Genomic DNA, 22,388 nt, shown 5'->3' with positions numbered 1-22,388 from the left:
GGGGTGGGGGCTTCCACTTCCCCCCCCCCCCCATCTAAGGCCAACTGTTAGGCAGCCGGGGGGGGGGGGGGGGTGAAATCCGCTGCTGACAGAACATGCTTGAAAAACAATGTGTTAATACATAAGTATTGCCATACTGGGACAGACCAAAGGTCTATCAAGCCCAGCATCCTGTTTCCAACAGTGGCCAATCCAGGTCACAAATACCTGGCAAGATCCCAAAGAAGTACTAAACATTTTATACTGCTTATCCCAGAAATAGTGGATTTTCCCCAAGTCCAATTTAATAATGGTCTATGGATTTTTTTTCTTTAGGAAACTGTCCAAACCTTGTTTAAACTCTGCTAAGCTAACCGCCTTTACCACATTCTTCGCCAACGAATTCCATAGTTTAATTACTTGTTGAGTGAAGAAACATTTTCTCCGATTCATTTTAAATTTACTACTTTGTAGCTTCATCGCATGCCCCCTAGTCCTAGTATTTTTGGAAAGCATAAACAGAAGCTTCACATCTACCCATTCAACTCCACTCACTGTTTTATAGACCTCTATCATATCTCCCCTCAGCCGCCTTTTTCCAAGCTGAAGAGCCCTAGCCGCTTTAGCCTTTCCTCATAGGGAAGTCGTCCCATCCCCTTTATCATTTTCGTCACTCTTCTCTGCTCCTTTTCTAATTCCACTATAACTTTTTTGAGATGCGGCGACCAGAATTGAACACAATATTCAAGGTGCGGTCGCACCATGGAGCGATACAAAGGCATTATAACATCCTCATTTTTGTTTTCCATTCCTTTCCTAATAATATCTAACATTCTATTTGCTTTCTTAGCCGCAGCAGCACACTGAGCAGAAGGTTTCAATGTATCATCATCAATGACACTTAGATCCCTTTCTGGGTCTGTGACTCCTAACTTGGAACCTTGCATGACGTAGCTATAATTTGGGTTCCTCTTTCCCACATGCATCACTTTGCACTTGCTCACATTAAACGTCATCTTCCATTTAGACACCCAGTCTTCCAGTCTCATAAGGTCCTCTTGTAATTTTTCACAATCCTCCTGCGATTTAACGACTTTGAATAACTTTGTATCATCAGCAAATTTAATTATCTCACTAGTTACTCCCATCTCTAGGTCATTTATAAATATGTTAAAAAGCAGCGGTCCCAGCACAGACCCCTGGGGAACCCCACTAACTACCCTTCTCAATTGAGAATACTGACCATGTAACCCTACTCTCTGTTTTCTATCTTTTAACCAGTTTTTAATCCACAATAGAACACTTTACTTACAGAATGGGGCCTTAGTTTCTTTGTGGTTTCCATTGGAAGTTCTACAGGAAGTTCATTTAATCTAAGCATCTATTTTGGTTCCAGTGGGGCAGCTTACTGTAGAAAAGGGGGAGTAAAATTTGATGAAGACGGGCAACAGATGCCAACTGGGACTCTTGTCAGAGACCATATTTGTTGGAAATTGAGCAGTAGTTGCTGTCTTGTAATGGTGGCAAGCGCTAGATACTGGCTTAGGGGAAATGCTCAATAACATTTAAGGAGGACTGCAAAGTGCTATGGCTTTTTTTGTCAGGAGGTAAGGGAAGAATTGAGGGGTGAGTAGGGGTTTGAGGTGCAGCCAAAATGTCATAAGATGGGAAGAAGAGAAAACCCAAGGAATGATGTTCTCTTGCAACTCCTCTGACCTTTCCTTGCCCCCACCCCAGATTACCAAGCTCAGGAGGTGGTCACAAGTTCAGAGTAGGTTACTCCAGTCAAGTGCCGTAAGTTAGTCTAGTTTTCAAGCTAAATATGTAAGTTGTTATAGGTTCTGAATCAATGGCTCTGGCTGTAGTGGTGAGTATTGTGGTAGAGGCCATCAAAAGTCTTATATACCCACTTCTGTCCACCTCCTTCCTCATCAGTCGGGGTCTGTTGGGTTTGGGAGTAAGTGAGCAGAGGCCCAGGAAAGGGCTGTTCTTGTATAGCAAGCAATGAGCAGCATCTGTTGGTTCACCTTGGATTTATGCTCCTCCAGCCATTGGTTAGTTTAAGGGTTCCTTGAGTTAACATTGGCATACTGTCTGGGAAGATGAGCAGCAACACAGGCTACTGAGGGGGAGGGTAGACCAATTTAATTTTGATTTATTTTTCTTTTTATATTCCAGGTGTCAAACAAAAAAACAAACAACATACCCCCCACAGCACAAATATCAAAGATTAAAATACCCACCCCACAGGCTGTAGTGAAGAAAGAAAAACGACAGAGTTCTTCTAGGTTTAATGTTAGCAATAACCGAGAGCTTCAAAAACTGTCGGCTTTAAAAGGTATGGTACTTTCTTTCTCACTAAATTTTGTGGATGAATACTTGGAAGAAGTGCTTATGGTATATGAAATGTTTATTTTTAATTTGTACTACAGTTTGATTTGTATAATTCTATAATTTATTTCACTGGGAGGTTGTATTATAAAAGTACCTACTGTTCATATAAGTCCCTAACAGTATTCTGGTTTTTTAACACAATGCCAGATTTAGAGCAAAATACTTTAAGAATTTGTAAGGGCTTAACATGAAGTTTAGAAGAGTGATTAGTTCCATTATATACTTAAATATTTAATATGGAAAAGCTGCCATTAATATTTAATGTGAACCTATTTGCAAGCTGCTTTTGAATCAGACAGCAAATGGCGGTCTAAATGATGATAAATACATAGGCCTTATTTGTAAAAGTGATCCTCTCCAAAGGATTCATGACATGTATTGTAATTGGTGTGGTGTAATAATAATTAGCAATAATGTAAGACATAGTGTAGAAGGCATTTTAAGAGAGTATTTTATAAGGTTTTTTTAATGGTTGCCCATGAAAAGATATGAAAACTATCTTTTCCATTGTGGGTGGTTCTATGTGGTTCCTCCTTTGAGTTACTTTCCCAATGAGATATTCAATATCCTCATCCTTTGCTTTTCCTGTTTTAATTTTACAATCTGTGCCTTTTGGCTAATACCTTTTTAGGCTTGTCCTGAAGGACTCGTACCATTATGGAAATTGCATTGATTATTCCAAGATGTTTTAACCTCACCAAGTAAAACCCCTCTCCCCAGCTAGGTTGAAATGGTACTGGAGGGTATGTAGGGCTATGAAATAAAGGGCCTCTTAAACTGCGCTAGCGATTCCCATGTGGCAAATGCAACCCAGCCCATTCAAAATGAATGGGTTGTGGCACATTTGTCGTGCCGGGAATCGCTAGTGTGGTTTAGTAAAAGAGACCCAAAGTATTGTGAATTACAAAACTTAAAAAGTTACTCTTCAAAAAGAGTAGTAGGACTTAGAATGACAATATAGAGGTTTAATTCCTAAAAAAAAAAGATCATTTTCATTAATAAAAGGGATTTACCATATACTTTTAACATTCTAGGAGAAAAAATAAAACATTCAATTTACTGAAGCAGTATTGTGATCTTAAAATATCTGTTTTATTGGGCAACAAGGAGCCAGAGTACCTGTGCATAACGTATTTACTAATTTTGAAGATTAAAAACTTCTTATCTTATTCAAAGATGTCATCAACAATTTCTGTAGGCCAAGAGCAATATAAATTGAGGTTTGATGAAATGTTTTCAGTTTTCTTAAGTGAGACTTGTTTGATTACTTTTGTATTATAATAGATCTGCATGAAACAATATGACACGACAAAGATATTTCCTGGGAATTATGCGATCACAGAAGCTTTAGTGGGTGTAAAAGAGTAGGGACTCCAAGAGATGAAGTCTGTGTTGTAAAGCATTTAGGAGTGCCTAAAGAATTCTATAAGGTATGTCCTAATTTAGGCATGCTCTATAGAATAAAACTAAATTTCTACTTGGTTTATAGAATAGGCCAAATGCCAGTCTGCGCAACTAAATCTAGTTGTGTACAGTTATGCCTGACTAAATGTAGTTGCGGCAGTTACGCCAAGTAACTTGGTGTAAGTCCCAATGCTGAAATTAGGCATGGACTAGATGTATTCTGTTACAATGCTCATAGGCTTTAGAAACGCCCATGACTCATCCATTCCACGCCCACTTTTCAATTATGCAACTTAGAATTTATGCGCAGCATGTTGTAGAATACGCTTAGTTCTGCGCGTAATTAGTGTTAATTGCTTAATTTGCAGTTATTGGCGCTGATTGGCTTATGAACTAATTGAGTTGCACGTGCAAATGCAACTGGAGTTGCACGTTGCACGCCCAACATAAGCTGCGCTATATAGAATCCGGGGGTTAATGTGTTTTTTTGTGCCACCACCACCATAAAAGTACTTGTAAAATTGGGGGTCAGACCTTTGTACAGTTTTAGCCTTTTTATGAATAAAACTCTGTTAGGCATGTGTTACAAAAGGAGAGAGTGGGTTGAGGCAGAGTGAGGGCACTGAAAAGCTTGATATGTTCAGTGATGCACTTCAGTTACAAAATGCATAATTTTTTAGTGTCAGCTCCACTGTTCTGCACAAATGGTTTCTATTCCTTCCTACTAGCAGGTGGAGTTAAAGAAAACTGAATTCTGCCAGTGATATCACCAGTATAAGCAGAGAGAGTCCCTGGAACAATCCAGTATTTTTCCCGTCCCTGGCCTAGCTCCCTGCTCTACTTGCCACAGCCGCACAGCATGGTCAAGCCTAATGACAACTTCCACTTCAGCAGGTGGTAGGTATCCCGACAGTGCTTCTGTCCCTGGCATCGCTCCCCGTTCTACTTGTCGCAGCCACACAGTGTGATCCAAGCCTAACGACCCCTCCCAGGTCAGTCTCGAGACCATACCTGGTTGAGCGAGGAGCTTGGCTCCGCAGTCCCCAGTCACATTTCTTAGTGCCACTCTGAGGCTTTGGCTTGGTCTTGTGGGGCCCTTGACTGAGAGGTGAGGGTCACCATCCCCTTACCCCTCATGCCCGTTCACCTTGTTTGGGTGTGCTCTCCACGGGCTCCCCCTGCAGCTCCCAGGTTTTCCAAAAGTTCTGTCTCCCCCCCTCCCCCCCCCCCAAAAAAAAAAAAAAAAATCAGTCGGCCTGGCTATCTTTATGCCCTTTGTCAGAGGCTTATTCTGTTGTAAAGAACTAAGTAGGGAATTTCCCTTTAGGTGCACCCAGAGAGAGCCGGGGACAATATGCTGGAGCCCCGGACCGAGGTAGGCCAAGGCAGTCAGGCAAGTTCTTGTGTATTTGCCACATGGTAGGGCATGCTGGCTGGCATAAGCTGCACAGGCTGCTGAGCGAGAGTAATGGATTAATTTTATAGTGTGGCTCTTCCCACAGTGAGCATTTTATGTGTACTCTTCCCCTCCACCCTGAAATGAATACGTTCCTCCTCAGTGTCCTGTCAAGGCATGTTGGCAGTTGGAATCCTCCCTTCTCAATTCACTCACAGAGAATAAAGCCCTGGTCATGAGATGGTATTTCATTCCTGACCATCCCTCTACAGGGGGGTTCCGGTGGTTTGTTGGATTCATTTTACCCAGATGGTTGAGCAGGCCCTGAACGGGTGCCCTGTGGGAACTTATCGTAGCACTGACCCTAACCCTAACTCCCATCCTTTTGGTGGAGGTCTCCATGGGGATTGGCAGGGACCCCATTTTGGGGTTTTGGTGCCATAGAACAGATTGGCCATTTTGGAGTGGCTGGGTTCTTTTGGGGGAGGGGGGGAGGACCTCTTGGGCTCCCAGTCCCCCATTTTCAGTGGGGGGGGGGGGCAGCATTTAGGTTATTTGTGGCGGTTACATAGCTCCATACTGCAGGGGTTCCAATGGTTGCCAGGGGTCTCGGAGATTTGTTTATTTATTTGGTACACTTGTATCCCACATTTTCCCAGCTTGTGCGGGCTCAATGTGGCTAACAAAGTTACAAGAAACTACATAGTACAGCAGGATAAAATAGTTATATTTCTCGTGTGGAGCTGGGATTGCCATTTTGGGTGGATGTCCTCTACGATCTGGTCCATCTGGCTTCACACTCAGTGGCAGTGTTGAAGGTTGCCGTTGGTTGTGGCTTTGCCACTGTGTATGGATATGGCTTTCAAGAAGCTTTTGAGTCTGCTGCCTTTTAGGGAGCACTTGCTGTTGGGGGAGGTGTGGCTCTGTCTCCCTGAGCTGCGGCAAGGGTGCACAGCGATCCTCTGCCTCAAGGTGGCAGGCTGCTTCAGGTCCACTCGGCACCCTCCAGCACAGGCAGGGGACAGATTAGGTCCATCAAGCAGGGGTCCTTTCGAGGTCTCCAAGCAAGCTGGGCACTTCGGTCCCTCGAGTGGGATTGCATCTGCTTGGCCTGCCTAATGAGGGTACGCTGGGCCCCTAGTTTCTGGTGTGAGGCAGGCTGTCTCTCTTCCGCAATGAGTGGGTCTTCATCACTTCAGATCAGTGGCTTCTGGAGGTGGTCAAGAGTACTCAGTGGAAACCTTCATGTCCTTTCTGCATCTTGGCTCTAAAGTGACAACCTGTTGCTCTTACTCTTCAGCATCCCTGCAATATAGGTGCGATGGAACCTGCTCTTCCGGTGGAACATAGCCTGGACAGGGTATTCCACCTATTCATGGTCCTAAAGAAGGACAGTTCCTTTCACCCCATCTTGGGGTCATTGCCTTGGAACAGCCAGGGAGTTCTTGGCTTTTCAGTTTTGGGCATTGTCCTTTGGCCTGGCTATGGTGCTCTGCACTTTTTCCAAGGTGATGGGAGTAGTGGCTGTGCACCTACGGAAGCAGGATATTCGGGTCTGGATGATTGGCTGATTTGGGCAGACTCGGCTTTGGAGGCCACTTTTGCTACTTCTGTCATTTCCATCCTGGAATCCCTGGGCTGAGTAGGGAAGAGCTATCTGGCCCTGTCTCAGTCCCTGGAGTATCTCGGGGTTTGCTTCAGCATGGCCAGAAGGATAATTTTTCTTCTGAAGGCGAAAAAGTCCATAGTCTGCTATTGAGACGGACATGGGGGGGGGGGGGGGGGGCACTTCTTAGCATGGAATGTTGCTCCTGTTTGGGTTTCTACCAGGTACTTGTGACCTGGATTGGCCACTGTTGGAAGCAGGATACTGGTCTGACCCAGTATGACTATTATGTTATGTAAGTTTTTATTTAAAGATTTACTATCCTGTTCATGAAATAGATGTCTAGGCAGCTTACAATTTAATGTAAGAAGCAAGAGAAGGGGAGGATGAAGATAAAAAGAAAGCAAGGGAAGGGGTGGGGGGGGGGGGGGTGGAGAGAGAACTGCAATGGTAACAAGAAAGAGGGGTGGGGAAACACATAGGGACAGCTGCACGGTCCAGGCCTGCCTCGTGGAAACCTACCTAAGAGTAGGTGTTGGTAAACAGGTAGGTTTTTAAGTTTGCCTTAAAAATTTGGAAGGAAGAGTGGAGTCTAAGGTAATTTGGTAAAGCATTCCAGAGTAGGACCTTGGATAGAAGATGGAATGTCTAGTAGAGTCATTCACATTCTCAGAGGACAAGCAGGCTTGCATATTCTCACAAGTGGCTAGACGGTGATCCTAGTTGCCCGGCCTGGCATGCCAAAGTAAAAAAGTTGGAGCTTTGTGAAGTGTGAGCTGCGCTCCACTGCACATTCGCGAGTACCTTCCCGTCAGCCTCAAGAACGCGGTCCTCTCGGTTTTGTGTTTTTCCGCTTGAGGAGTAGCCTCATTCTCGGTCTCTCCTCACACACCCGGTGTAAGAGCTTGTTTTCTTTTGTTTTCATTTTGTGTTTTGTTTCTTTGTTTTTGTTTTTTTTTAAACCTTGCAAATTCCCCCTTATATTGCCTGCGTTTAAGTTTTCTTTATTTTTTGACGTCACAGACCAGTTTTAGGCCCTGACTCCAGTCAGGTTCTCCCTTCCTTTGTTTTGTGCCTTCGCCCCTTTTTTCAGGCACCATTGAGTCATTTGATTTGGTCAGCGAAGTTTTCCCGTCCATGTCTACAAAGACTCCCAGTGGCTTTAAGCATTGTACCTGGTGCAACCGGACCATCTTGGGGAAGACACCCATTCTTCATATCTGCAGTGTCTTGGGCCTGACCATAGCCCTGCTAACTGTGTTCTCTGTGTTCGTATGAAGAAGGGACCCAAGTTTCCTGAGAGTCTCATTATGAAAAGATTTTTGGAGCCAGGTCCGGTTCCTCGACATCAGGAGCATCCGTAAGCATGGCTGCTTTGAGATCTCTAGACACTGGGAGCAGTGAGGTGTTGAGTGGGGCTCCACATGTCTCGAAGCCTCCTGGAACCGTCCATCATCGGATCCGACCCCGAGGTGACATGAGGATTTCATGACGTTCTTGTCGGCACCGAGGAGCCTGGGAGCTCTACGGTGCTGAGGGATTCGGCACTCGAGAAGCGTTTATGTCGGGAGGACTGCTCTCCCTCCATTCAAGAGATGCCGATGCGCTTGTCTTCAAGCAGCCCAGATCCTGCTCCTGTATTGGCCTCAGCCAGCTTTTCCTGATGTCTTCCCTCGATGAGCGCATCTGGGCCTTGCTCCCTGGATGGCCTTATGCAGCACTGTGCTTCGGTAGCTGGCATGCTTGTGTCTGCCATACTTTCTGCTGTAGCCCGCCTGTGGTACAGCCTCTGACACCAGCGCCATTTGCGACCCTGGTGTCACCTGCTACCCAGGCCGGTACCCCCTCGACTTTGGTGGAGGAAGCTTCGCTGGAGTCGAGGCGGGAGCCAGTCTCTTGATGCTGCTCTCGAGGACATAGCTCCTCGGCATCGAGGCAGGCTCTGTCTCGGACATCCCATAGACAGATCTTGTCTGACGCAGACAAGGAGCGCTCATGGGAATTGGAGGAGGATCCCAGACACTCTTCCTCGGACAAGTCTTATGGGATTCCTTCTGAGCCCTCTTCACCACCTGAAAGGAGACAGACTCCGCTGGGGAGCCTTTCTTTCCGATCTTTTGTAAAGGAAATGGCTGATGCCATTGCATTTCTTTTGGAGGTGGAGGATGAGCCCAGGGCCAAGATGCTTGATGTCCTGGACTATACAACTCCTCCTAAAGAGGCTGTGATGGCTCCTCTTCATGAGATACTCAAGGCAGTTCTTATCAAGAACTGGGCATCCCCTCTGTTGGTCCTCGTTGTCCCCAAGAAAATTGACACCCAGTAACTGATCCGCAGTGAGCCTGGGTTTGTAAGGCCTCGGTTGCCTTACGATTCTATGGTGATGAAATCCGCGCTCAAAAGGGCCAAGATTACTAGGGATTATGCCTCGGTTCCCTCAGGCAGAGAAGCTAGAACCCTGGATTCTTTTGGGAGGAAGATGTACTAGGCCTCAATGCTGATCTCCCGTATATAGTTATACTATCTCTTCACGAGTGTTTACTTGCGGAACTCAGTGAAGCAGCTGTCAGACTTGGTCAGTACGCTCTCTCCGGGTCAGGCTGTGCCTTTTTGCCAGTTGGTCAAGCAACAAAAGGCGTGTCAAAAGTTCTTGGCCAGGGGCACTTACGACACTTTTCATGTGGTATCCAGGATCTCTGCTCAAAGTATAGCAATGCACAGACTCTCATGGCTGCATGTTTCTGACTTGGAACATTCTGTTCAGCAGAGAGTAGTGGATGCTCCTTGTGGGGGTGGGGGAATAATCTTTTTGGAGAGAAGGTTGAGGAGGTCTCAGACCAAATCAAGAAACTGATACTATCTCTTCTGTCTCCTGCCAGGTGCCTACTGCGTCTACCTTCTCATCTAGGAGGTCTTTTGGCAAGTCAAGGAGCTCTCCCTACTACTACGCTAGGCATAGGTACGCTCCTTCAGCTCGACAGCCTGCTCAGGCTTGGCCCCAGCGCGCTTGTTCTCGTCAACAGCATGTCCTTAAAGCCCTGCTGCTCCCCAGTCAAAGCAAGGGACGAGTTTTTGACTGGCTCAATCAGCTGCAGCAAGTGTCCACTCCGGACGACTTGCCGGTCGGGGGGAGGTTGAAATGTTTTCACCAATGTTGGCCTCTCCTAACCTCTGACCAGTGGGTTCTTCAAATAGTTTGTCTCGGATACACCCTCAGTTGGCATTCCAACCCCCCAAATTGGCCACCGAGAGCTCATTCATTCAGCTCTCAGCACAGGCAGATGCTTGCAGAGGAACTCTCTGCCCTTCTGAAGGCCCATGCTTGGATGTTGAGAGCCTAGAATTTGTTTCCTTGGATCTTTCAGAGGGTGTCTCCCGAGTCTTGCTGGCTTCCAGGAAAGATTCCACTAAGAGGTGTTATTCTTTTAAATGGAGGTTTGCCATCTGTTGTGAGAGTAAGGCCCTAGATCCTCTTGTTCTACACAGATCCTGCTTGAGTACCTTCTACACTTGTCAGAGTCTGGTCTCAAGGCCAACTCTGTAAGGGTTCACCTTTGTTAAATTAGTTCTTATCATCAACGTGTATAAGGTAAGTCCATCTCTGGACAGCCTTTAGTTGTTCGCTTCATGAGAGGTTTTCTTTTGTCAAAGCACCCTGTGAAACCTCCACCAATGTCATGGGGTCTCAACGTCGTTGTCACCCAGCTGATGAAAGCTACTTTCCATTACCTTCATTCCCACTATTCCAGGACAAGTGGGTAGTTATGCCTATCAACCAGCAGGTGGAGATAGAGAATACAGAACTGAGCACCACTACATAGCTCCCTGCTAGCAGCTCAGCTCCTCAGTATCTTCTATCTCCAGCAGGTGGATGGACAGACTTTCTCTAGTTCTGAGGCCTTGCTCCTGGTCCAGTTGGTCAACTGGTTCCCAGTTGAGCATAGTGGGCAGACATACCTGGTGGTCCTGGGTCCCTGTCGTGCTTTCCTCCCTGGAGTGTTCTGCGTTCTTAGGGAGCCTGCTCAGCAACCAGTCTACTTCAGAAGATAAGGAACAGTGCAGGCAGCGCAGTGAGTTTGGTGGGCCAGTGGTGTGCCATATGCTTTCTTGCGCTGCAACAATCTTCGTTTATGGCAGCCCCTGCTGGGAGTGTGAGGAGCTGCCCATCTTGCAGCGGGCGGGGTTCCTCCTCCAGCTGCTGCACGGTATTTAGTCCAGTTCCCCCCTGAGTCAGAGCCTACCCTTCCGGGCTTGTTCTCTTGTGCTCTGCCAGACTTTGGGTTGATGCAAGTAGTCCCGTCTCCAACGGCCCTAGCATCTCCTGGGGGACGGGACAGGGTTTTCCCCGCCGGCTCCCAGGAGTTTGCAACGGATAACATGTGGAGACTTCATTTTGTTTTGCTGCAGTTGGGCTGCTCTATGGGGTCTCCTCTGTCAGAGCCCTTGGTGGATGGTGAGCTCCCTCTGGGGGAGGGGGATGACCCTCGGGTGCTTGGTCTGTTTCAGCGGGGGGAGTTTGGCTCCCTGTTTTTGTTGACGTTAGCAGCGCTTCCCATAGCGAAACCCTTGGGGTTCTCTGGAGGAGAGTCTTGCGACTAGCCTTGCGTAGGGCCTCAGGGGCTTGTCCAAGGTGTTCCCCATGTAATGGTCATTCGGGGCCTGTTTTCCACAATGTACAGTGTACTTGACTCAGGCCTGCAGGTTGGGAGAACCATGGCCCACTTCTTTTCTCTAGTGCAGGGAGAAGGAGAAGCTCGTTCTCTACATTGGACTCAGTGTCTGCAGTCACCTTGAATTTTCCCTTCCTGGTTGCTGGCGGTATTGCCTCGCGGAATCTGCTAGATGGGGAACTAAATCAGACCTTGTAGCCCGTCTTGGAGGCGTTTACATTAGGAGCTGCAGGCTTCTATTGGTAGCCCTTTGTCTTTCCTGGTCGTGGGCTGCGGTGTTTGCAGTGGCAGCAGCAGTTTGTTTCCCGGGGCAGTCCCCGGACTGCCTGGTTGGAGGCACGTTTTGCCTGTCTGGTGGACGCTGTGTATGACATTCTTCGGGCTTCGGCCAAGGGTATGTCTTTGGCATTCACCACAAGCTGTCAGTTCTGCCTGCGGTGGTTGCCACATACAAGGCCTGCGTGGTCAGGTTTCCACTTTGGGGCACCTTTCTCTTTTGGGTACACCCTCAGCAATTTGGTTCAGCAGCTCGGTGAGTCGGACTCCAGCGTTTGCCAGGGGACGTTCCTCGTTCTTAGACCATCCTGTGGGCTCGGCAAGTGCCCGGTTTTGTGTCAGCACTAAGGGTAGGTCTAGTCCTCAGAATTTTGGCCAGAGGGCTCGGTGTCGAGCCTGGCATTCTCCTTCCGGGGGACGGGGAACCAGGAACCAGCAGGGCACTCTGGGTGAGTGGCTGCTGTCTCCCGAGCATCCTTGAGTGGCCTGGCTGGCTGGCCCATGTAGACCGACATGGAGCTGATTTGGGGCATTTCGGGATGTGTGGACTACCTTCTCAGCTTAGGTGCTGGATTTTCGGGGTGCTGGCGTCTGGCTGGCGTTCTCCCCTCTGGTAGACCCTCTCTTCTTGCAGTCTCTTTGTCAGAGGGGGCCTCTGTCTGCTCAGAGTGGAAGAGAAGTGGAGGTGCTGCTATCCTTTTGGGCCATTGTTCCTGTCCTTCCTGCCGAGCGCTGTTTTGGTCAGTACTCCGTCCTTTTTGGGGTTTCCAGGAAGACGGGAACAGTGCAATCTCAAGGGATCCACAGGTATCCATTTTCGGATGGTGGCCCTGAGGTTTCTGATTGCCTCCATTTGGGAGAGAGAGTTTTTCTCTGCTCTCGATCTCAAGGAGGCATACTTCTTTTTCCCGCTACGTGCTGTCTTGGCAGTTCATTCCTGTTCTGGACCCTGCCAGTTGGTTCTGTCGAACCCGAGGACCCTTTTTGAGGTAATGCTCATAGTGGCGGTCTTTCTGCGAAGACACAGGTTTTTGTGTTCTCTTGTACCTAGATGACTCGAGACCCCTTCAGCGCTGGTTCACCCCCAGTTTTTCGTCTGGGTTGGGTGTTTAATTTCAACAGGAGCAGGCTGGCGCCAGCGCCAACTTTTATTCCCGATGAGCTTGAGTGTTTCTTCAGAGGGACAGTTAAGCATACTGAATGGATCATTTGAATTTTATAGAATGAACATTTTACAATGGAAGATATCTGAGAAGTAAGTGTTGGTGAGTTATCAACAATAACTCCTAAGATTTTGACACTGCTGGTCAATGGAACTGGGGTGAAACAAAGGAGTATGGGCATTTATAAGGGCCTTGATAATATTGTCAGTGAAAAGCACAGCTTGAGATTTATTAGGGCTAATGGATAATTTGTTGTTTCTAAGCCAAGTTATGACCAGTTCTGATTTATATTATAGATTTGCAATGCATCTGTAGGATGTAGAGTGGTAAGAACCTGGATGTCTTCTGCATAAACAAATGTCGTGAAATCTAAGGACTGAAGGAGGGTGGAGCCAAAAAGATGTTGGAGAGGATGGGCAGAGGATCGATCCCATGTGGTACCTCAGAATCTAGAGAAAATGGTAGGGAAATGGAACAATCAATGTGAACTGCATAAGTGTGGTCTGAAAGGTAGGAGGAGAACCATGCTAGTACTGTGTTCCTCAAAACTATCGGGTGAAGTTGGTGCAAAAGAAAGGAGTGGTCTAGAAGGTTAGTCTTTCATCTGTGACCTCTGATATGTTGTCTCTTGCACAGGATTGTGCGTCATCATCATCTGGTCCTGCTGGTGGCACCAGACTGGCTTTACAGGCCTTGGTATGCAGGTCTGTGGCACCTCCTGGTGGAGGATCCTCTTCCACTGCCCAGGGTTTGGGGTCTGCTTTGGAAATGGCCAGTAGAAATGAAAGCTACGAATTCCTGCTGTCTTATGATTTGGCCATTGAGAGGAGACGTTCGGAGATGCATGGTTTCTCCCCCATAGTGGTCTCTATGCTGTTGCACTCCAGGAAGGCGTCTAGTGCCCTGGCTTACGTCAGGGTCTGACAAGTTCCTGAATCTTTGTTTGGGGAGTAGTTCTTGTCTCCCTGGAGGACTCGATCCCAATATTTTGGGGTTTCTGCAGCTAGGCCTAGATCACGGGCTGGGTCTGAGCTTCTTGATGATCCAGGTGGCAGCTGTAGCCAATTTTCTTGGGAAGGTGAGGGGTATCTCTCTGAAGTGGCTCGGTCCCTGAAGGGTGGCTCATCTTCACCCTCTGCTACACCCTTCCTTTCCTTTGTGGGACCTCAGCCTGGTTCTGTGGGTGCTGACTAAGGCTGACTAAGCATCTGTGCTTAGTTTCCTCCAAAGACTTTACTGTCAGGGTGGTGTTTCTGGTATCTATCACGTCTGCTTGTATAATCGCTGAGCTGCAGGCACTATTTTGCCAGAACCCGTATCTCTTTTTTTTTTTTTTTTTTTTTCCCCTGTGTATAGTCCCCTCCTTTCTGCCAAAAGTGGTGTCTGCCAAAAGTGGTGTCTCAGTTCCATGTTAATCACGAGGTCTGCTTGCCCTCCTTTTTTGCAGAAGATTCAGCTCCTGGGCATCTGAAGCTCCATGAGCTAATGTCCAGAGGATGCTGCCCTGAAGGAGATGAATAAAATCTGTCCACATGTTTGTGCTTTCCATGGCCCTTGGAAGAGGCAGGCGGCCTCTAGGCCTCCATTCTGAGGTGGATTAAGGGGCTATTTGGTCTGCCTATGTTGGCAAGAATCGTCTGGTGCCTCAAGGGCTGATGGCCCATCCTACTAGGGCTGAGAAAGCGCCTGGGCACAGGCTCAAGAATTTGTCGTCTGAAGAAATTTGCAGGCTGGCAGCTTTGGTCATCGCTCCATTCCTTTGCCGAGCACTACAGGTTGGACGTGTTGACTAGAATCCACTCGTACTTGGGCAGAGCTGTCATTTTGGTGAGGGGGGCTCTTGTCTTCTTGTGCATATTAGACTGCTTTGGTATGTCCTGTTTGTGCAGAATGGTGGAGCTGACACTAAGAGAGGAGAAATTGTCTTGCTGGATAATTTTCTTTTCTTTAGTCAGCGACACTGTTCTGCAATCCTGCCATTGGAAGACCTCTGCCTGGGGTTCTGGGTGTGCTCTGTTTTTCCTTTTCACTGCTTCAAAAAAATTTTTTTTTTGTGATTGGCAGCCATACAGGGTTCCTGTGATATTGCTATATCCTGGTATATGCAGGGTAGGAGTGCCACTCTGATGTTCTGCTCGCTTGATTATTATTGCAGCTGCAGTGGTTGATGGGGCATGGGTGTGTTACAAAGGGACCTACTGCTGCTTGGGCAGATGCATTCTGAATTGTTCCATGAAGCACCTCTGCTTATGCTGGTAACGTCGCTGGCAGGAATTCAGTTTTCTTTACCTGCACCTGCTGGTAGGAAGGGATAACACCCATTTTGTGCAGAATGGTATCGCTGACTAAAGAAAAGAATTATCGGGTAAGGCATTTCTCCTAAGTGCCAACAGGTGAATACCAGGTATACTTTTAAATGAAGAAATTTTTATGTGGCAGCTGCTGAAAATGGATCTAGTAGTTAAACAGGTCAAAGACAGGTTTCTTGAAATACTGTGTGAAATATTGTGGAATAGGTCTATGGCCTATGACAGCTGTGATTTCTGTACAATTGCGGGGGGAAGAGGGGTTGGTGGTTGAGAGGCTAGGATAGGGGAGGGCAGACCTATACGGGGTCTGTGCCAGAGCCGGTGATGGGAGGCGGGACTGGTGGTTGGGAGGTGGGAAATACTGCTGGACAGACTTATACGATCTGTGCCCTGAAAAAGACAGGTACAAATCAAGGTAAGGTATACATATGAGTATCGTGGGCAGACTAGATGGACCGTGCAGGTCTTTTTCTGCCGTCATCTACTATGTTACTATTTTACCATTTAACAGAAAGCAAAGGATAATAAGAACATATATGAAATGGATGTTTCCATATCATCATGCTGATCAATCCATAGACTGGTGGGTTGTGTCCATCTACCAGCAGGTGGAGATAGAGAGCAAAGCTTTTGCCTCCCTATATGTGGTCATGTGCTGCCGGAAACTCCTCAGTATGTTCTCTATCTCAGCAGGTGGTGGTCACACACAGCAGCAGCTCTGGCTAGGTCTCCAAGCCTAATTTTTAGGTTTTGTTGAGTACCTGGGGTTGAGGGCTGTTTTTGAGCAAGTGCAAACCTGGTGGTGCCAGGTCCCTTCTTTTCTCCCCCCTCCCGCTGGCTCCGTTGAAAAAAAAAAATATTTTGGACGTCCTTAAGGGCGTTTATTTCAACGTTTATTGCAGCTACTCACTGGGACACCAGTTCGTTACAGCTCAGAGCGAGAAGCAGGTAATTTTTACCTTTTTGTAGCGGGCAGGGGGTTCCCCGATCGGTCTCCACGTGGCCTATGGTGTCGGAGGGCGAGGGCGCAAAGAATCGCTCCCCGGACCGCGTGTGCGCTTCTAGCGGGGATGCGGGGTCTTAAAGTCTGATTCGCCCTTGTTGGGTGTCAGGTTGGAGGCCGGTCAGTGTCCCGGTTCTTCCTCCGGTGCGGCGGTTTTTCCTGCCATAAATGCCCATCCCCCGCTGCTCGCCTCCGCCATCTTGGCCGACCACTCTGCTCGGACGGCTTCTTCTTGGGCCGCCCTTGAGGTGGGAGACGTTAATTCTATGGCCGCCCTTGATTTGGGTGACGGCAAAAAAGCGGCCAAAGTTAAGCGCCGTTCTTCCCGCGCGGCTCCTTCGCGGAGTGTCGCGCCGGACGCCATTTTGGATGCGCAGCATGTTTCTCCCTCGCTCTTGCGAGCGCCGGTTGAGGGTGCGTATAGGGCTGTGGCCCAGGCTGCTGAAGTGCACAGTCTGGGGGGTTTCTCCCCCGAGTTCATTTTGCTGCTGCATCAGGCCTTCCTTATGCAAAACGCTGCCCCGGCTCCCTTGTCCGATAAAGGGGTTGAGGCCCCCGGAAGTAAACGCCCTCGGGTGGATTTCCAGGCCCTAGAGGACTCTGTCTCCTCTGATGTAGATGAGGGCAGCGTATCTGGGTTCTCCCAACGGTACTTTGGGGATTCCTTGGAGGAGACGGATTCCCGCTCGGATGGAGCGGATGACCCCTCTGCAGCGCGGATTTTTCGCTCAGAGGACTTGCGCAACCTGTTAATGCAGGCCATGAGCATTTTGAAGATTTCCTCTCCGGAGGACGTCTCTCCCTCAGCCCCTGTTGGCTCCGCCATTATGCTGGGGACGAAGCGCCCACCTAGAACCTTCCACATGCATGATGCCATGCACACCTTGATTTCGGCTCAATGGGATGTCCCGGAAGCGAGCCTCAAAGTGGCTAGGGCTATGTCCCGCCTCTATCCTCTGCCTGAAAGTGAACGGGAGGCCTTTCTTTGGCCTACCGTGAATTCTTTAATCAATGCGGTGACTAAGAAAACGGCGTTGCCGGTGGAAGGTGGCACGGCCCTAAAGGACGCCCAAGACAGAAGATTGGAGGCGGCCTTAAGGTCGTCCTTCGAGGCGGCTGCTTTAAGTTTGCAGGCCTCAGTTTGCGGCTCCTATGTGGCCAGGGCGTGCCTGACGATTGTGCAGCGGGCTTCCCCCTCGGATCCTTCCTTGAGGGCTGATTGGCCGGCCCTGGAATCGGGCTTGGCTTATTTGGCAGACTTGCTGTATGATGTCTTGAGAGCCTCGGCTAAAGGTATGGCTCAGACAGTCTCTGCGCGGCGTTGGCTTTGGCTGAAGCATTGGTCTGCTGACCACGCCTCTAAGTCCCGCCTGGCTAAGTTGCCTTTTAAAGGCAAGCTGCTCTTTGGGGTCGAGCTGGACAAAATTGTGACTGATCTCGGCACGTCTAAGGGCAAGATGTTACCAGAGGTCAGGGCTCGGCCCAGTGCTCGCCCCGGTAACTCCAGAGGACGGTTTCAGGAAGCCCGTCGGTACCGCCCGGGCAAGTCGGGCTCCTCTGCCCCATCTTCCTTCAAAAGGAACTTCTCCCCCAAGCAGCATTCCTTTCGCAGAGACTGCCGTCCGGGAGGTGCGCCCTCCGGTCCTCCCCCAGGGTCTCGTACCCAATGACGGGGCCCTGGTCCATGGCCCAGTGCAGATTGGAGGACGCCTGTCCTCGTTTCTGGGCGAGTGGACCAGGGTAACTTCAGACGCTTGGGTGCTGGAAGTCATCAGAGACGGCTACAAGCTAGAGTTCTGCCGACCCTTAAGAGACGGGTTTGTACTCTCTCCCTGCAAGTCTCCGGTCAAAGCTGTGGCAGTGCATCAGACTTTGGACAATCTGATCCGCCGGGGTGCGGTCGTTCTGGTGCCAGAAAATCAGCTTGGCAAGGGACGTTACTCCATTTACTTTGTGGTACCAAAGAAAGGAGGTTCTGTATGGCCTATCCTCGACCTCAAAGGGGTCAATCGGGCCTTGAAAGTTCGGCACTTTCGCATGGAGACTCTCCGCTCTGTTATAGCGGCAGTGAAGGCAGGGGAGTTCCTGGCATCCTTGGACATCAAGGAAGCGTATTTGCATATTCCCATCTGGCCTCCTCATCAACGCTTTCTGCGTTTTGCAGTCCTGGGCCGACACTTCCAGTTCAGAGCTCTCTCGTTCGGGTTGGCTACTGCTCCGCGGACCTTCTCCAAAGTAATGGTGGTCATCGCGGCCTTCCTGCGAAAGGAAGGAGTACAAGTCCATCCTTATCTGGACGACTGGTTGATCTGAGCCCCCTCTTATGCAGAGTGCGGCAAAGCTGTGGACCGGGTGATTGCTCTTTTGAGCTCCCTGGGGTGGATCATCAACTGGGAGAAAAGCCAGCTGCGCCCGACTCAGTCCCTGGAGTATCTGGGAGTTCGATTCGACACCCAAGTGGGCAGAGTGTTCCTGCCAGACAATCGGATTGTCAAGCTTCAGGCTCAGGTGGACCAGTTCCTAGTAGCCTCTCCTCTTCGGGCTTGGGACTATGTGCAGCTGTTGGGCTCTATGACGGCCACGATGGAAGTAGTGCCCTGGGCCAGGGCTCATATGAGACCACTACAACACTCTCTGCTGCAGCGCTGGACTCCGATGTCAGAGGATTATGCTGTGCGCCTTCCCTTGGACCCAGCAGTGCGCAAGGCGCTGAGCTGGTGGCTGAAGACAGAGAAGTTGTCTGCAGGAATACCTCTTGTGACCCCAGAGTGGATTGTCGTCACGACGGACGCCTCTTTGACGGGCTGGGGAGCCCACTGCTTGGGAAGGACAGCGCAGGGGCTCTGGTCTCCTGCAGAGGCAAAGTGGTCTATCAACCTCCTGGAACTCAGAGCCATTCGGTTGGCGCTTTTGGAGTTCCTCCCGGTACTGGCATTGAAGCCAGTACGGGTCCTGTCGGACAATGCCACGGCTGTGGCCTATGTCAATCCCCAGGGAGGTACCAAGAGTGCCCCTCTAGCCAAGGAGGCCATGAATCTATGCCAGTGGGCGGAAGCGAACCTGGAACAGCTGTCAGCGGCCCACATTGCCGGAGTCATGAATGTCAAGGCGGACTTTCTCAGTCGCCATACCTTGGATCCCGGAGAGTGGCAGTTATCGGCTCAGGCGTTCTTGGACATCACGAAGCGCTGGGGCCAGCCGAGCCTAGATCTGATGGCGACATCGGCCAATTGCCAAGTGCCGCGCTTTTTCAGCAGAGGACGGGACCCTCGATCTCTGGGAGTAGATGCTCTTCTCCAACAGTGGCCGACACAGGAGCTTCTCTGTGTTCCCGCCCTGGCCCATGTTGGGCAGGGTGCTAGACCGGGTGGCAAAGCATCCGGGCCGGATAATCCTGGTGGGTCCGGACTGGCCCAGACGTCCCTGGTATGTGGACTTGATCAGGCTCTCAGTGGATGACCCTCTGCGACTGCCAGTGGAGCAGGGCCTGTTGCATCAGGGTCCCGTGGTGATGGAGGATCCCTCCCCCTTTGGTCTTACGGCCTGGCTATTGAGCGGCAGCGTCTGAGGAAGAAGGGCTTCTCAGACAAGGTCATCGCCACTATGCTGAGAGCGAGGAAGCGCTCTACTTCTACTGCTTACGCCAGGGTTTGGCGTACCTTTGCAGCGTGGTGTGAAGCAGGCTCACTTTCTCCCTTCACTGCTCCAATCTCTTCAGTGTTGGCGTTCCTGCAAGAAGGTCTGGAGAAAGGCCTGTCGCTCAGTTCCCTTAAAGTCCAGGTAGCGGCTCTGGCTTGCTTCAGGGGCCACCTGAAGGGTGCTTCCCTGGCTTCGCAGCCAGATGTGGTACGTTTTCTCAAGGGAGTTAATCACCTGCACCCTCCTCTGCACTCAGTGGTGCCTGCGTGGAATCTCAACCTGGTGCTAAGAGCCTTGCAGAAGCCGCCTTTTGAACCCTTGTCGAGGGCATCTCTGAAAGACCTGCTGTTGAAAGCAGTCTTTTTGGTGGCTATCACTTCAGCCAGAAGAGTTTCCGAGGTCCAGGCCCTATCATGTCGAGAGCCTTTTCTGCAGTTCACTGAGGCAGGAGTGTCTATTCGCACAGTGCCTTCCTTCCTGCCCAAGATTGTTTCTTGCTTCCATGTGAATCAGCAGCTCTGTCTCCTATCCTTTCGTAGGGAGGACTACCCAGAGGAGTACTCTGCTCTCAAATATCTAGATGTGAGACGAGTCATCATCAGATACTTGGAAGTGACCAATGATTTCCGGAAGTCGGATCATCTGTTTGTCCTGTTTGCAGGTCCTCGTAAGGGTCTGCAGGCTGCTAAGCCTACAGTGGCAAGATGGGTCAAGGAAGCCATTGCAGCGGCTTATGTGGCCGCGGGGAAGGTGCCGCCTATCCGGCTGAAGGCTCACTCCATTAGAGCTCAGGCGGCCTCGATGGCAGAGGCCGGGTCCGTCTCCTTGGAAGAGATTTGCAAGGCGGCAACTTGGGCATCGGCCCATACCTTCTCCAGGCATTACCGCTTGACTGTGGCTGCTCGGGCGGAGGCCCGGTTTGGAGCTTCAGTGTTGCGGTCAGGGATTTCAATGTCCCGCCCTGGGTGAGTACTGCTTCGGTACATCCCACCAGTCTATGGATTGATCAGCATGATGATATGGAAGATAAAATTATGTATCATACCTGATAATTTCTTTCCATTAATCATAGCTGATCAATCCATAGCCCCTCCCAGATATCTGTACTGGTTATATTCTGGTTGCATTTCAGGTTCAAGTTTAGTCTTCAGTTCCTATTCAGGAGGACTTCGTGTTCAAGTTTTTTCAATTGGATTCTTCAAGAGTTGAGACGATTTTGTGTTACAGTGAGCTGCTGCATTCCTCTCCCCTCCGTTTTACGGGGTTGGATTGAGACCTAAATTCTGCCGGCGCTCCCTCCCGCTTCGTGCGGCTGTAGGGCAGCTTTGTACCCCTCCCGCTTCGGCGGTGTTAGGGTCAGTCAGCTCCTCCCGCGGTTGCGGTTGCAGGATAAGCCAGATCCCCCCCGCATCGGCGGGGTGGTGTCCCTCCCCCGTTCCGCGGGGATGAGCTGGACGGATTCCCCTCCCCCACTTGTGTGGGGATGAGCTGGGTTAATTCCCCTCCCCCGTTTCGGCGGTGGTGAGCTGGGCAGAGTGTCCCTTTGTGGGTGTAATTCTCTAAGTGCTGAGTCCTGCGGATGGAGCTTTGATATCGACATACTGAGGAGTTTCCGGCAGCACATGACCACATATAGGGAGGCAAAAGTTTGCTCTCTATCTCCACCTGCTGGTAGATGGACACAACCCACCAGTCTATGGATTGATCAGGTATGATACATAATTTTACCTTCCTAATCCAAGAGGAATAAAGCATAAGCTTATACATTCAGCTACTCTTCCGTATTTGGTGGCCAAATGGTGTATTCCAATTCAGATGTATTTCTTTTTTAGAGGATTTTTCGTAAAACCTCAAGTCGTATTTATTTGGGAAATATATAATGGGGGTTGATTTGTTAGAGTACTATTAGAATAGCTATTAATGGATGCTGTATGTGTATGAATTATGTGGGTTATTTGTCATTGTTGCTGATACTTGATTGGTTCTCTTAGGAGTCCTTCTACTAAGGTGAACTAATGGATTTAGTGCATGCTAAATGATAAGATGCCCATTATATTCCTATGAGCATCTTATTTAGCACACATTAATCATTAGCATGCACTAAATCTGTTAGTGCACATTAGTAGAAGGACCCCTTAATGATATAAGTTGCTCTGAGTTGTAGTGATGGAAGATGTTAATGATTCACAAGAGAAAAGTAAATATTTTTTATTTTTTGTTCCATTTTTGTTAAGTCTTCATGCAACTCATCTTGGTTCTTTAGGGGCCATGTACTTCTGATTTTTAATATATATTTTTTTTAATTTAATTTTTTTTTTAAATGAAGCTTTTTTGCACTCTTTGGGAAGAAGTAAGTTTTCAAGATGCTTTTGGCAAATTAAGGTATAAGGAGATTTTTTCTTATTCTTGATAGTGGGTATCAATGTTGTCCACGATAAGTGCTAGTTAAGAAGCTTCATTTGAATATTTTTGATTTATGGTCATTTATAAATGTTTTCGCAATTCTGTTGGCTGTCCTAATCCCTTCAGACATGACATAGCATCTGCCT

General features: G+C 48.9%; 1 protein-coding gene across 3 annotated transcripts in view; it reads left to right on the top strand.

Moving 5' to 3' along the window:
- PPP2R5C (protein phosphatase 2 regulatory subunit B'gamma) overlaps positions 1-22,388 on the top strand; it is a 289,245-nt gene that overhangs the window by 5,657 nt on the left and 261,200 nt on the right. For all 3 annotated transcript variants that reach the window (XM_030215541.1, XM_030215540.1, XM_030215539.1), the window contains exon 3: positions 2,158-2,317. In XM_030215541.1, the coding sequence (XP_030071401.1) occupies positions 2,158-2,317 (160 nt within the window). The remainder of the gene's footprint in view (positions 1-2,157; positions 2,318-22,388) is intronic.

Source organism: Microcaecilia unicolor, chromosome 9 (genome assembly GCF_901765095.1).
Source record: "Microcaecilia unicolor chromosome 9, aMicUni1.1, whole genome shotgun sequence".
Taxonomy (NCBI): Eukaryota; Metazoa; Chordata; class Amphibia; order Gymnophiona; family Siphonopidae; genus Microcaecilia; species Microcaecilia unicolor.
The sequence above is the reverse complement of the archived record's forward strand: the minus strand, read 5'-3'. Positions and strand labels throughout refer to the sequence as shown.